Genomic DNA, 15,165 nt, shown 5'->3' with positions numbered 1-15,165 from the left:
AAATACATGATAATTTCCTTAAAATCAAAAATTTGAATGTCATTTCATAGTTAATACAATAACTTCATTTATTGTATTCATTTCATATTCATATGAAATGCAAAGATCCAATCTATTTGCTTTCAATATTTCTTAAGAGCAGCTTTATTGAGAGATAATTCACATACCATAAAATTTTCCTTCACTGTCTACTTTTTAGTTATTACTAAATGGAATTCTTATTATTATTAGTTATATTATTTGGCAACTTGATGGGTAGAAAATAAAAATAATTCCTTTTTTTTAAACGATATTTTTAGAAAGAGAGAGAGAGACATTGATGTGAGAAACATCAATCAGTTGCCTCCTGTATGTGCCCTGACTGGGGATCGAACCTGCAACCTAGGTATGTGCCCTGACTAGGATTTTGAACCTGCCACCTTTGGTGTATGGACGACGCCCCAACCAACTGGGCCACAATGGCCAGGGCTAAAAAATAATTCTTAATTTTCTAAAAGAAATGAAATGAAATGTTTTAAGTTAAGAAAACATGGTGAGAAATAAGTAGGAAACATTGAGATATAAAATAGGCAGAAATCATTCTCACTGGATGGGAGGGAAAAAGTGTATTAGCTTGCAATGAGGAAAGAGAATGTTCCCAATTTTTTCAAGTGAAGAATTAAAATAACATTCAACTCTCCAGTGAGACAAACAAAATGACCAAGAGTGATATCTTACCGATGTCATTATTCGAGTTTCAGGCAAGAACGTCTTGAAAATACGACAGGCTCGTAGGTCAATGGGGTCCCGCAGGTAAAAGGCCTGGACTCCTGCGGCCACCAGTCGGGGGCGCTGCTTTAGCACGGCCACAATCCCAGCCGGGAGGAAGCAGTGAGCTCGATGGAGGGAGGCTTGAATTTTTTCGGGGTACCTGTGACAAGTAACACTATTACTTTTATTTTATGATATGTAAATATCTAGAATTTTTATACCATTTACTTCTCTCTTAACGTCTTGGTTCATCAACAGTGAGATACAGAGTGACAAAAGAGGTAAAGATAAAAAATACTGTACATATTAAAACTGCAGGAAAGAAGGGAAGAGAAAAAGTAGGAGGAAATGGAAACTGTTAAAAAAGGATTAAGGTGGTTCAATAAAAACGAAACAAAAACTTTACTATGCTTTGAAACAAGGATAAAATCGAAGTTTTTATTCTTGTAAAAAAACGGTACAGACAGATTATAGTGAAACAAAGCCAAGAGATTTTTATACTGTTAAGACCTGGGTGGTACTAAATATTTAATAAGTCTTCAAATTTGAACAGTTGAACTAATAAGTAATTAGACTTGGGCCTTCTCTTCTGAGTAGAAGCTGAAGTGTCCCCACAGGTAAAGAATCCCACCCACAGCCTGGAAGCACTGAAAACACCCGAGCGCACTGGGCTCCCTGAGGTTTCCATTTCTAAAGGCCTCAAAATTTTTATCCATGGATACAAATAATACTTAGCCACAATTTCTAAGGTAAATAATGTAAAAATATTGGGACTGGGTTACAACACTTTTAAATTGGAATTAAAAGATATGTTTCTTGATTTTAAAATATGTAAGTATACATTACTTATAACTTGTTAGTCAGTTTCATGAAGGATGAAGACAGAATGAAAATTAGCATTAACCTAGGTGAACAAATTCTACATTCAACAAAAGACTTGAACTGCACTAAAGCATAAGGCTTCCTGACTAGCAATGAAAGTGTATTTTTTTTTTACCCTCTGATGCGCCTATTCACAGCAGCTCGTATAGATTCTGAAGCCAAAATTTTTTCTGGGTGTGTGGAGATTATATTCAATGCCTGTGGAACTGTTGGGGGTGTAATGGGTAACCAGGATACTGCTTCAGGTTTCCTCGGAGCAGGAATAATGCACAATTCCCCATGGTAGAAAAACACCTGCAAAATGACACATTTTAATTTTCACAATAGGCACTGACAAACACAGGTACATATGAAAAATGTTGCAATATGATTTTGTCTCCCTAAATTTTCCAGATTTATGTATACTTACCCTATTAGCACTATTATCAGGATCCAACCATTTAGGGAGATAGTCAGCAGCTTCTATTAACAAGAATTCACCATCATTATCTTCGATCCTAATGCAAAAATAGTTCCAATTTTGCATTCATAAAGCATATATTTGCTAATAATCAGGTTTTATTAATATATTTTTCATCTAATACACTTTTTTCATTCATCTTAGTAAATATCTAAGTACTATGTGCAGATTGCTATAATAAAGCAAAATGTCTAAGATACCATTAAGCACTGAAGAAGACTATAAGGTTGTATGGGGAAGCTGGAGAGAAAATAAGTATACAAATAAATAACAGTAGACAAAAGTATGAAAAAATACACAAAGTACTATAAGGTTTTAAAAGAAAAAATCACATATAGCCAAGATTAGTTAAGTTTTTATGGAAGAGGTATCATTTGGGCCTTGAAAGATAATTTTATTTTGCCTTATTTGCATAATTTTTAAATTTGTGAACAGATAATACAGTCACATGGTTAAAACTTTAAACCATAAAACTTTAATACATAAAAAGTTATACAACGAGCCCTAGCCAGCTTGGCTCAGTGGTTAGAGTGTTGGCCTGGGGACTGAAGGGTCCCGAGTTCGATTTTGGCCAAGGGCACTTACCTCTGCTGCATGCTTGATCCCCGGCCCTGGTGGGGGCTCATGTGGGAGGCAACTAATTGATGCGTCTCTCTCACATCAATGTTTCTCTCTCTCTCTCCCTTCCACTCTCTCTAAAAGGAAATGGAAAAAATATCCTCGGGTGAGGATTTAAAAAAAAAAAGTTATACAATGAAAAATTTTCCTACTTTTGTTCCTATATACCAAACTCTTACTGCTCTACCACTGTTATTTCTAATTTATCCTTCTAGAGATTGCTTATGCATAATCTGGCTAATAAAACTATAAATTCTTACTTTCTTCTCTGGTCACACAAAAGGTAGCATATTATATATATGGTTCTAGGTTATTTAATGGGTGGAAATGGAGGGAGAAAAGGGGAGATATTTTTTGCAGAGGGAACACCACAAGCAAAATCATGGAGGTGGCAATGGCGATGGAAGGAGACTTGACTTGGGGTGGTGAACAAACAATACAATATACAGATGATGTGTTATAGAACTGTACACCTGAAACATATATAATTTTATTAACCAATTAACCCCAATAAATTCAATTTAAAAAAAACACCTCATGGAGGTGGCAACTAAAGGCAGATATTTGGAGAATGACAACTAGTAAAGAATTAGACTCGAGAGGCAGTTATATCATTTTAGGAAGAGCTTTAACTGTTGGCAGAATCAATGACAATGAGTTTAGTTTTTATAGACAAAAGGAATGAAAGGTTTCAGAGTAGGGTAGTAAGATGGTTACAGCTGTGCCTTAGGAAGATTAATGCAGAGACTTTTAGAAAGGCTTCCTGTTTCTAATTAGAAAAAACAATCACCTCTCAAGACAGTAGAAGCCTACTATTTAAAGAGCTTTCATAGGCCTGGTGTTTAGGTATGAACCATCAATATATAACATCAGAATCTTCACATAAAAGGTACTGCCCCCTGCCCACCCCTGTGGCTCAGTTGGCTGAGCATCCTCTCATGAACCAGGAGGTCACAGCTTTCATTCTGGTCAGAGCACATGGCTGGGTTGCAGGATGGATCCCCAGCACGGGGTGTGCAGGAGGCAGTAGTGTTTAAAATGCGAGTTCTTGTCACTTAGACTTACTTCCTGAAGTATTTAAAGATCAAATGGCATAGCAATGGAGATTTGCTTTATAATCATCTTATGTGATAAGGAAGTAGGGGAAGGGCACATATAAATAAGAATAACCATGAGTTGATAATTTTTTAAGCTGTGTGATTGCATACATGTGAATTCATTCTTTCTACTTTTATATGTTTCTATTTCTCCCTCTCCCTTCCTCTCTCTGAAATCAATAAAAACATAAAAAAAAAAAAAAGGTATTGTCCCTCATTATACTTATAAAGACAGAAACAAATATTTTTCTATTTGTTCATTTAAAACTCTATCATTTATTAAGAAATTATTGCTAATTATTTTTAAGTGTGATAACAGTAGTGTTTATTTTTATTTACTTGATTTTTTAAAAAAATCCTCACTCCAGGACATGTTTTTCATTGATTTTAGAGAGAGGGGTAGGGGGGGCAGGAAGAGAGAGAGAGAGAGAAAGAGACTGAGAGACAGAGAAAGAAACATGACTGGTTGCCTCCTGCATGCCTCCAGATGGGCATGGGGCTGGAACCACAACCTAGGTACGTGCCCTGACTGGAATCAAACCGGCCACCTTTTGGCGCATGGGAAGAGGCTTCAACCAACTGAGCCACCCAGGCCCGGGCAGCAGTGTTTAAAATGCGAGTTCTTATCACTTAGACTTACTTCCTGAAGTATTTAAAGATCAAATGGCATAGCAATGGAGATTTGCTTTATAATCATCTTATGTGATAGGGAAGTAGGGGAAGGGCACATATAAATAACAACCATGAGTTGATAATTTTTTAAGCTGTGTGATTGCATACATGTGAATTCATTATTTCTACTTTTATATATGTTTAAAATTTCGATATAATATTAAGTTCTCAAATTTGTTGTTTTTCTTTTTGTTCCGCTGGGGGACAGTTTGGGTGGGTAGAAAAAGATCAGAATTTGGATGGAGGCGAAGAAACTAGGACCAGTGGTAGGTAAGTGGGTGAAACGCCCTCTGCTGGCAAAATTTGGTCATTACAGAAAAGTATATGTTCCCATCGAAAAACCTGAATTAGAATTTACTTTGCTATCTATACAATTGTTCACTGATATCTCTTTGAATGTCTTATATATACAACTTATCAAAAAATCCTAGCTGTGGTCTAACAGACGAAGACATGGTAAAGAATCTGTGAAATATGTGGGATGTGTGTGTGTATGGAATTTTTTTTTAAAGATCCACAAGAAATAAGATGATGATTACTTCCGAGAAGTAAAAGCAGTACACCCTTTGTATCTGAACTTTCTTTACCATGTGTATTTGTTCTTTCCTAATGAGAAGTAAAAAAAAAAAAAAAAAAGGAACTTAAAACAAATGGGTTTTGTTTGAAATTTTTTGGAAGGTGAACTCTCCATTGATACTTTCATTCTTTCTCGAGAAAAGGAAGTCACAAGAGAAAAGGAAGAAAACATAGAAGTCACTTTTAAAATCAGTGTCCTAGCCCTGGCTAGTTTGGCTCAGTGGTCAGAGCGTTGGCCCCCTCACCGAAGGGTGGGCAGGGTTACTGGGCCCCATGTTCCCTCAGGTGAGTTCGGGAGGTATCCTACCCATCTCTCATGTTGATGTTTCTCTCTCTCTGCCCCCACCTCACTCCCTTCCACTCTCTCTGAAAATCAATGAAAAAAAAAAAATCCCCAGTTGAGGATTAAAAAAAAAAAAAATCTGCCTGGCCGGCGTGGCTCAGTGGTTGAGCGTCGACCTAGGATCCAGGAGATTGTGGTTCAATTACCAGTCAGGGCACATGCCTGGTTGTGGGCTCTATCCCCTGTCTGAGGCGTGCAGGGGGCAGCGGATCAATGACTCTCTTATCATTGATGTTTCTCTCTCTCTTCCTCTCTTTGAAATCAATAAAAACACATTTTTTTTTAAAAAAAGCTGTGTTCCAAATTTGTACAATTTCTACCAGACAACAGAAGGAAAATTACTAAATGGATAAAAATGTCATCATTTTCAACAATAAAATTCCTTTAGAATTATTAAGATAACTATAATACCTTGCTACCAATTCTGGAAATTCCTTTGTAATTTGCTTTACTATATAAACAATAAACCATTCATCCTCAATGTTATCTCCAAACTTTGTCATACCAAATATATGAGCAGGAACACCTCCTAAAAACAAGAGAAAAGCAATCATATAACCAAATTAATTTGCCAGTGCAAATAAACATAGAAAGAATCATTCAATTAAACAAACATTCATTGACTATGCTCTGGGTACTATACTAGGAGCTGGGGTTGCAATACTGAACAAGATACAAGAAGCCTACTCTTGAGGAGCTGAGGGTCCAGACAAGAGATAGACAACCAAGTCATCTCAAAACAAGATGATAAACAGAGGTATGCACTGAGGACTATGTGAACATAAAGGATGTTATATCTGAGCTATGCTCATCTGGAGGAATGACCAGAAGTAGACTTTCCAGAAAGACAGAAAAGTATGTGCAAAGGCACAAATGCTCTGCAAATATTAGGTAGCTAGATTTGGGTGGAGCAGAATTTTCAAACAAGTACATTATCCAATTATATGTAGAAATTAAATAACATACTCTTAAACAACCAATGGGTCAAAGAAGAAATCACAAGGGAAATTAGAAAATATCTTGAGACAAATAAAAACAAAAACACAACATACCAAAACTTATGAGATGCAGTGAAAGCAGTGCTAAAAGAGAAGTTTATAGTTATAAAAGATCTCAACAACCTAACCTTACACCTTAAGGAACTAGAAAAAGAACAAACTAAATCCAAAGCTAGCAGAAGGAAGGAAATAATGAAGATTAGAGCAGACATCAATGAAATAGAGAACAAAAGTACAATAGAAAAAAATCAACATAAACTGAGTTGGTTTGTTGAAAAGATCAACAAAACTGACAAAACATTAGTTAGATTAACTAAGATAAAAGAGAGAAGACTCAGAAATGAAAGGGGATATTATAACCTATTCCATGGAACTATAAAGGAATATAAAGTAATTCTACCCACCTACCCACCCCATAACACTATGAACAATTGTATACCAACAAATTGGACAACCTAGAAGAAATGGGTAAATTCCTAGAAACACACAATCTATCCAGACTGGGTCAAGAAACAGAAAATCTGAACAGACTTATAACTCATAAGGAAATTGAATCAGTAATCAAAACTTCCCCACCAATTAAGAGCCTGGTCTCACAAGATGCCACCCTCCTGATCCAAAACAAGACCTCACATAAGTCATTGCATAAGTGGAGCCTGGTCACCTATCCATGATTCACTTTAATAAAGCTAAAGAAATCATAGGACAAAGTGTCATACTTGGCCAGAGGTCAGATCTCAACAACCAACAACACAGGGAAGACAATGAAAAAATCTCAAAATGCTTCTGAGTGGCAAACAATGGCCATAAAGCCCAATTATTTCTCTTTATAAGCCAGGCAGAGCCACTCTTAGATCGCTACCAAAACAACCATGCAAAACAAGGTAGCCTACTAAACACATCAATAGTGAGAAATACAGAGTAACAGCTAAAGATGCCTGAATCTGTTTAGTATAGGTACCCAGATATATTATAGCACAGAAAAGTAAGGTTTAAAAGAATAGCCCCAAGTTTAATAATGTTGATATACCTTAGTTTCTAAGGTAATGACTATTAGAAACTTTTCATCAATATGAATGAAAAAAAATTTTAAGGGCTTAACTGATTATAGGCAAGCATCACTAATCTAAATCTGACAACACTGAATAAACTATGGGCTACTATACATCACTGTTACCAGAATAACCTTAAAAGCCACACATATCAAATCAAAATAAATGAAGGAGCCTTCCTTACCTTTCCCAGGTTTATATTTGAGATTGAAAGGCTGATTCTGCCAGATATAAGGGACCAGCATAGGTGCAAATTGGGTCATTATTCTCTCAATATACTTCTGAAGAATCTCCTTGTGTTTTTCTGGGTCCCTTGGTTCATCTGGTATCAGGAACAGGCGGTACTCCACAGTATCTTCCACTGTAGCAAGCTTCATATTTTCCTCCATTCTTCTTTGAAAACTACATTTAAAGTTTCAATAATATAAACCATATAGAACAACGCAGAAGTAATATCCCATTCCCTGAACTATTCTAGGTGATTCCATTAACACTGTTTTCAAAATTCAGTTATCCACATACCATCATGATTTTTGCCTTGACCATTTACCAAATATAGTAACGTTTATTTAATGTTCTTTTAATGACAGTTTTGTACTCAAATTATGTTCTTTATACTTAAAATTATGTTAAAAAAACTTGTGCTACAATGAATGGAAATCCAAAGCACATTCTCAAATTAAGTAATAATTATGTAAGAATAAAATAAAAAATATTTTCCCTTATACATGTCGTGGCGTAACACACGTTGAGAACACTGACTAACAACTTCCGTTTAAATACTATCCAAAGTCCCAGCTCTGCCACTAAATTAATTGTGTCATTTTGGGCACTGTACTATCTCTTTCTGTTTGTTTTTTTTTGCTTTCTTTAATTGTAGAATACGAGTGTTGCTCTACCATCTCTAGAATCCTTCCTTCCCCGATTTAAATTTTTATTATTTAAATCCTCTTAAAAGCAACCTGCCTGACTCTACAGAATTTTAATCTCTTTTATAAACATTGTATGACACAGGGGAATTAAAAACTACAAAACATTCACGTCTCATCCCAAAACAATGTGCCCATGGTTCTTGATCCTACAACTACCTGTCCAAAATTTGCCCCTTTCTCAGGTCTCGGGGGGGGGCACAGCTCTGATATACTAGGAGGCGGCGGATACCTCTTTATTTTCTAAGAGTTTCCCTAACAAACAAAAGTACTAGTTTATTATTGCTGCCAGGTGATGCGCTGTAAACAATGGCACGGCGTGGACGGCCCACGTGGTCCGACTTTTCTATGCACTCGGCTTTCTACCGGGCGAACAAGGTGAGGTGGAGAGGCACCTGCATCTTTACCCAGACACCATTCATCGGTCCGTCCAAGTCCCCTTCAACCCAGAGGGACGGACAGTAACTCTACCCACCCACCCACCCACCCACCCCATAACGCTAGGCACACCTTACTGTGAAGAGCTCAGAGTCCGAACTAAAAGGGACTTTGAGGTCACTCGAGCTAACTCCTCACCGTCCAGACGAGTCAACCGGAAGCACAGGAAGAGAAGCGACCGCGCGGCGGCGGCCTGGCTGGCGGTCCCGGGCTCTTCCCTCAGATAAGCTCCCTTCTTCAGTCTGAGGAAATGAAGCCCATTCCTCCTACGGTTCTCGGGCCTCTCCGGCACGCCTCTGCGGCGGCGCCTTTCCGCAGCCGCCCCGCCCGCCGCGTGAGCCTGTCGGGAACCGCGAGCAGCGGCCAAAGCTTGGCCCTAGACTCGGCCCAGACGTCAGTGCGGAACCGGCGGCCCGGGAAGCTCTGAAAGTCAGAAACCCGCTCACGCCGGAACCTCCGGCGTGGTCGTTGCTGTGCTTCCGCGGGAGCATTAGGCCGGTGCCCCGATGCCTTCGTCACTTCCGCCCCCACGGGGAAGTAGGGAGGGCGGAGGACTGGAGAGGTGGGGAACCGGCCGTCAGGAGTCTGGGCAACGGGGCGTGACGGGGCTGGGAGGTGGCGGGAGGGGGCCGAGCAGGAGCCGGCCGGAGGGCCAGGCCTGGAGGCCCCCACCCTGGCGTGCCCGCCCAGGCCGCGATTGAGGAGGAAGAGGAGGATGATCTCCAGATACACTCGGAAGGCGGTGCCGCAGAGCTTGGAGCTGTGAGTGGACTGCTCAACCATCCCAGCCGCGGCCCGGGGAGGCGAGGTGGGGCGCGGGCGCTCTGGGGACCTTCCAGACCACTCCCTCGCTCCTTTCCTTTCCCGGGCTGGAAAAACAAAATGTTCTTGGAATTCTCTCCTTCCAGCCTTGCCGGACTTGGTCCTTTCTTCCTACCTCTCCAGCTAAGGGCGTGTCGCCTGTGCCGTCCCAGGGCTTAGCCCTCTTGGGCGGCACTTCCAAGAACTCAGGTCTCCTTTGGAAGTTTCCGCAGTGCTTCATGCCCCGCTGTCATGGCCACTGACGTCTTAAGAAGCTCTTAATTGCTCACTGAGTGTTGAATAAGGTTGAATCTATCTAGTGCCAGGCACCGTGCAAAGCTGCTTACACGTATTGGCCCACTTAATCCTATCCAACAAGGATAGCAGATGGGAACTGTAATTTTCCATTCAACATATAAAGATCCCATATTTAAAGATTGTAGCATGCCAAAAATTTCTCAGCCAGAAAGTGGTGGCGCTGAAGTACAAACCTGCTGTCAATCTGATTCTGAAGCCTGTGGTCAAAACCATTACACATACTTCCTCTCCCATCTCTACAATTAAGCATCAGAATCCATAAGGACCAGTTTTGCTTTGAGACATGAGAGAGCAAATATTTCTAGCTAAAAGACTCACTTCCCACCCCCTAGTGTAGTTTAGTAATGTCACACGTTTATTAATGAAGACTTTCGCATCTTGATCCTTGTAACAGCTCAGTAAGATGGGTATCATTATCTCCAGTTTTTCAGAAGATGCTCTATCAAACAGGTTACACATCTTAAGATTATATAACCAGTAGGTTTTGAGCTTGGGTTTTTAAACTCCAACCTCCCCCCCCCTTCTGTAACATAGGAATAAGACCTTATCTAAAAGCATATCTAAAGTGATGGCACAGAGCTTGACACATAGATGGTGCTCAGAAAATGGTAATCTCCTTGTTCCTTCCCACCTTTAATTGGTACATTGGCCATACAAAGAAAATCAGTCTGTGATTTCTCCTTGCCTTTAAGAAGCTTACTATCTACAAAGTAATAGGATATCTACACAGTAGCAATTCAGATAATAAGCTTTTTAGAAACTAGGAGGAAGAAAGTCATTTCCTAATAAAGCAAATAGGGCTTAGCTAAAAATATGCTTTTTAAAAAAATCTGATCATTTGGAAAGTAAAAATTATCTTTTATGGAAAAAAGTGTTGCTAGGTACTTACTGGGCCAGAATTACTGACCCCGTATAGTTATGTTACTTGTTCTCTATTGTTAATTTGATCCCTAAATAGAACTCTCCCAAAAGATGGTTCTTTAGAGGAGTCAGGGTGATGTGAATAATGAAGACATTGAGGATTATATGCATCTCAATGACCATGAATTAAAAGCAATTTACTTTAGGTGTTACAATGATAATTTGCTTTGAAGCAGTAACTTTAGTTTTTTTCCCCTAACACTTCCAAATTATAGATTTTGAAAAGAGTATGGGAAAAGAGTGATTTTCAACATACAGCTTAATATTTTTTAATGCTAAATTTCAAACACAAATACATAGTAAATATAATGAGACACCAATCACCCACATTAAACAGTTATCAACATTTTAATATATTTGCTTCATCTATATTTTCTTTGTTCCTCATCAGTGAAAGAAGGAAACAAATCCCCTGACACTATCATTTTACCCTTATATACTTCAGTATGCATCTTTAAATTTTTATTTTATTTATTTATTTGAGAGAGAGAGAGAGAGAGAAGGGATACATTTATCGGTTGATTCTTGTATGTGCCCTGACAGGGGATCCAACCCACAGCCTTGGCATTTGGGGACAATGCTCTAACCAAAGAGCTGCCCAGCCAGGCGAATCAGTATGCATCATTAAAAATTATAGACATTTTCACCATGGCCAGTGTTGCTCCATGGTTAGAGCACATACATGTGCACCAAAGGGTGGCGGGTTTGATGCCCAGTCAAGGGCATGTACCTAGGGTTGCAGGCTCCATCCCAGGGAACAGTCTGGGCATGTTCGATGTGTCTCTCTCCATCAATGTTTTTTTTTTTCTCTCTCCTCCCTCCCTCCCTTCCACTCTCTCTAAAACTCAATGGAAAAAATATCCTGGGGTGAGGATTAACAAAACCAAACCAAAAAAAATGAGAGACATTTTCTATGTAACCACAATGCTGTTATCAACTTTAATATTTCTTTGGTATTACCTAATTGTCACTCCATAATCCACTTTCTCTGACAGACTGAAAAATGTCTTAAGTTTTTATTTCGTAGCTCGAATCCACATTTCTGATCCCTACCACTGTCTCAAAGACAAGCTTTTGGTTGTAGGAGCAGTGCATGAGAGAAGTACAAATAGCTATGCATAAGTCCACTCCCACCATTTAAGAAATAATTGAAAGTACAAGCTCCACTGACTGGGCCCCTAACTTTATATTTGTATGCAAAAAATGGTACAAGTTCACTGATATCTCAAACTATTCATTTGCTCTGAGAAGTCTCAGAACCAGACTACTTGGATTTGAATCCTGGCTCCATCACTTACTGCCTCTAAGACCTTAAGCAGGTTATTTAATCCTTTTGTGCCTCAGTTTCCTTTCCTGTGAAATAAGAATATTAGAGATTTATGATAACATTTGCATATAAAAGGCCCTGGGAAGACCTCTTGTAAAGAAACATGTGTTTCCTAAATTTATTTGACTACAGAATTTTGTGGGGAACAAAAGTCTACTGTAGATGATTAGGACTGAAATATGTAATAATTAACTCCATAGTTTATTCTCATGCACACATTGAACTCTACAGCAGCACTCTCTAATAGGAATATAATACAAGGCACATATGTAATTTTAAATTTAGGTATCATTAAAAAAATATAAACAGGTGAAATTAATATTTTTACCTTTTTATTTTGAAATAATTATAGACTCACAGGAAGTTACAAAAATAGTGCAGAGTCCCATGAACCCTTTACCCAGCTTCACCCAATGATGACATGTTATGTAACTATCATATAATTTCAAAGCCAGGAAACTGACATTGGTACAATACTGTTAACTATAGACCTTAATTCACTTTTCACCAGTTTTATATCCACTTCTTTGTGTGTGTGTGTACATAGTTCTATGCAATTTGGTCTCATATACAAATTTTTGTAACCACCAGTAAAATCAATTTAGAGAAGTATTTCATCACCATCAAGGAACAGTCTTGTGTACCCCTTTCAGTCTTGTGCACTCCTTTCTCCATCTCCTGATAACCACTAATCTTTTCTCTACCTCTATAGTTTGTAATTTGTGAATGTTGTATAAATGGAATCATATAATTATATACTACATGTATGTTTTGAGATTGGCTTTTTTCACTAAGCATGATACCCTTGAAATCCATCCAAGTTGTTTCATGTCTCAGCAGTTCACTCTTTTTTTTCCCCTCTTCTGGATTATATTCCATTGTGTGGATATACCAGAGTTTAACCCTTCACCCCTCAAAAGACATTTCAGTTGTTTCCAGTTTTATTAAAATTCTAAATAAAGCTGCTGTGAACATTTGTATACATATTTTTGTGTGAACGTAAGTGTTCATTTCTCTAGGGTTAATGCCCAAGAATGCAATGGTCACGTCTTATGGTAGATGCATGTGTTTAGTTTTATAAGAAACTGAAATTATTCCAGAGTTCTGTACCATTTTATATTCCCACCAGCAATATATGAGACATCCAGTTTCTCCATATCTTCGCCTGTGTTATCGCTATATTTTAGCTGTTCTAATAGTTGAATTGTTATACCTTATTATATTTTAATTTTACAGTGAAATTAATTTTAAGAATATATTTTGTTTAACTCAATATATCCAAAACACTAACACTTTAACATATAATCAAGATAAAATAATTAGTGAGATAATATCCATTCCTTTACTAGGAGTTCAAAATCCTGTGTGTTTTACACTTAAAATGCATCTGTGCATCTGGTTTCTCACTAACCACATTTTAACTGCTAGTGGCTAATGTATTACACAATGCAGTCCAGAGCAGCAAGAAGTAGGTGACTAACTTCTAGACTAAGTTTCTGAAAAGTATATGTTTTGTTTATAGGAAATATAACTTTATCTTTCACAGGAAAGGAATAACAAAATATGCTCTCAATCATCATCCCCTTCCGGAGCAGCTGGATGAAACAACTTCTGCCTGTGATAGCCATGAAAAAGACACAAGTTCCCAAAGGTGATAACACAAAGTACATTTGTTTGCTTTGATATTTGATAATGGCCAAGGTCTTGTTTTTTAGCTTAGGATTGGTATCAAGCCTTGTACTAATGAAACAAAACAAACTTACCACATTTTATTACCATTTATCTTCAGTCTGGAACAGCTAATGGAAAAAACAATCATACTTCTTTTCACAACCTTTGAAAAGTAGTGTTATAAAGTAATTAAAAGCATAGACTCAGAAGGAGTCCAACAGATCTGATTCTTAAATCCTGATTCTGTCATTTATTAGCAGAATAAAATTGCAGATTACTTACCTGATAATAGTATGTCTTAAAGATAAAGTATGCAAAACTTGGCACAATGCTCAGTAAATGCTGAGTAAATATTAGCAGCATGTATTATTTTAAGAAATAGAACAGAGGAGACTATAACTTCGAAGAGGGTTCTGAGAAGCAGTGTGGTATCATAGGAAAAATTATAGTAATAAAACTTAGTTTCAAAACCTAGAACTAAATTTCAGATTCATTGTCTTTAAAATGGCGCTGAGTTCTGTATCACCAGGTTGTGAGGACAAAAGGGGATTAATATTTGTAAAAGTGCTTGGTAAACTGTTAAAGCACCATACAAGTTCAGATATTACCAGTATTTCTGAAATGTCTTTAGTTATCAAAGGTACATGTTACAGGTGGAATGTTAAAAGTATTCATTATAAACTGTGACTAGAATTATGTACAATGACTACCATCAATTCTATAGGATTTAGGTAGGACTTTTTCATGATGCTTAAGTTTCAAGTTCTTCATTGATTTTTGCTTCTTTGGATATGTTTGTATGTATGCTTATCACATAATTGCTGACTAATTAATGTTGCAGAAACTTGAGGAACTATAAGTATTTTTCTGTTTTCTCTCTTCCTTCCAAATTCTGCATATAGTGAGTCTGACATCACACAAGAATCACCTTTTACATCAGCTGACACTGGGGATTCAAGGTCTGCTTTTCCAAGTTATGCAGGCACAGGGATCTCTACTGAAGGCAGCTCGGACTTCTCCTGGGGATATGGTGTGAGTTGTATGTTACTAGTCTGATGGAGCATTTGGGAGATAATTCTGGGAGTTAGGATTTGTCAGTATTTTTCATTCCTTCACTCTCCTGCATTATTTCTTTATATTTTAATACTTAAATTTACCACACTCTATAATGAAGCATCAAAATTCACCCTCTCAGTATGTGTTTTGTTTTATAGATATAGTAGTTGATTTTTAGATCTGCTTACTTAGTGTTTGACTTAAATAACTGTAGATTAGTGTGGATCTGGGCCCTGGACTTACTCCTTTGCTGTGC

At 37.8% G+C, this 15,165-nt stretch overlaps 2 protein-coding genes across 10 annotated transcripts in view; one reads left to right on the top strand and one right to left on the bottom strand.

Moving 5' to 3' along the window:
- The window catches only part of ECD (ecdysoneless cell cycle regulator), a 28,111-nt gene extending 18,848 nt beyond the window's left edge, over positions 1 to 9,263 (bottom strand). For 2 of the 6 annotated variants that reach the window (XM_016224021.2, XM_016224020.2), the window contains exons 1-6: positions 8,893 to 9,261; positions 7,633 to 7,850; positions 5,810 to 5,927; positions 2,042 to 2,129; positions 1,748 to 1,926; positions 718 to 910 (exon numbers count right to left, since the gene is read on the bottom strand). In XM_016224021.2, the coding sequence (XP_016079507.1) occupies positions 718 to 910; positions 1,748 to 1,926; positions 2,042 to 2,129; positions 5,810 to 5,927; positions 7,633 to 7,837 (783 nt within the window). In that variant the 5' untranslated portion in view covers positions 7,838 to 7,850; positions 8,893 to 9,261. Of the gene's footprint in view, positions 1 to 717; positions 911 to 1,747; positions 1,927 to 2,041; positions 2,130 to 5,809; positions 5,928 to 7,632; positions 7,851 to 8,892 lie in introns of all 6 variants that reach the window. The other 4 variants (XM_016224024.2, XM_016224023.2, XM_016224022.2 and 1 more) reach the window with 3 other exon arrangements.
- Positions 9,264 to 9,491: 228 nt separating this feature from the next.
- The window catches only part of FAM149B1 (family with sequence similarity 149 member B1), a 34,113-nt gene continuing 28,439 nt past the window's right edge, over positions 9,492 to 15,165 (top strand). For 3 of the 4 annotated variants that reach the window (XM_087824348.1, XM_016224034.2, XM_087824346.1), the window contains exons 1-3: positions 9,492 to 9,577; positions 13,729 to 13,833; positions 14,756 to 14,885. In XM_087824348.1, the coding sequence (XP_087680474.1) occupies positions 9,531 to 9,577; positions 13,729 to 13,833; positions 14,756 to 14,885 (282 nt within the window). In that variant the 5' untranslated portion in view covers positions 9,492 to 9,530. Of the gene's footprint in view, positions 9,624 to 13,728; positions 13,834 to 14,755; positions 14,886 to 15,165 lie in introns of all 4 variants that reach the window. The other variant, XM_087824347.1, reaches the window with a different exon arrangement.

This window comes from Miniopterus natalensis, chromosome 14, assembly GCF_054644295.1.
Source record: "Miniopterus natalensis isolate mMinNat1 chromosome 14, mMinNat1.hap1, whole genome shotgun sequence".
Taxonomy (NCBI): domain Eukaryota; kingdom Metazoa; phylum Chordata; class Mammalia; order Chiroptera; family Miniopteridae; genus Miniopterus; species Miniopterus natalensis.
The sequence above is the reverse complement of the archived record's forward strand: the minus strand, read 5'-3'. Positions and strand labels throughout refer to the sequence as shown.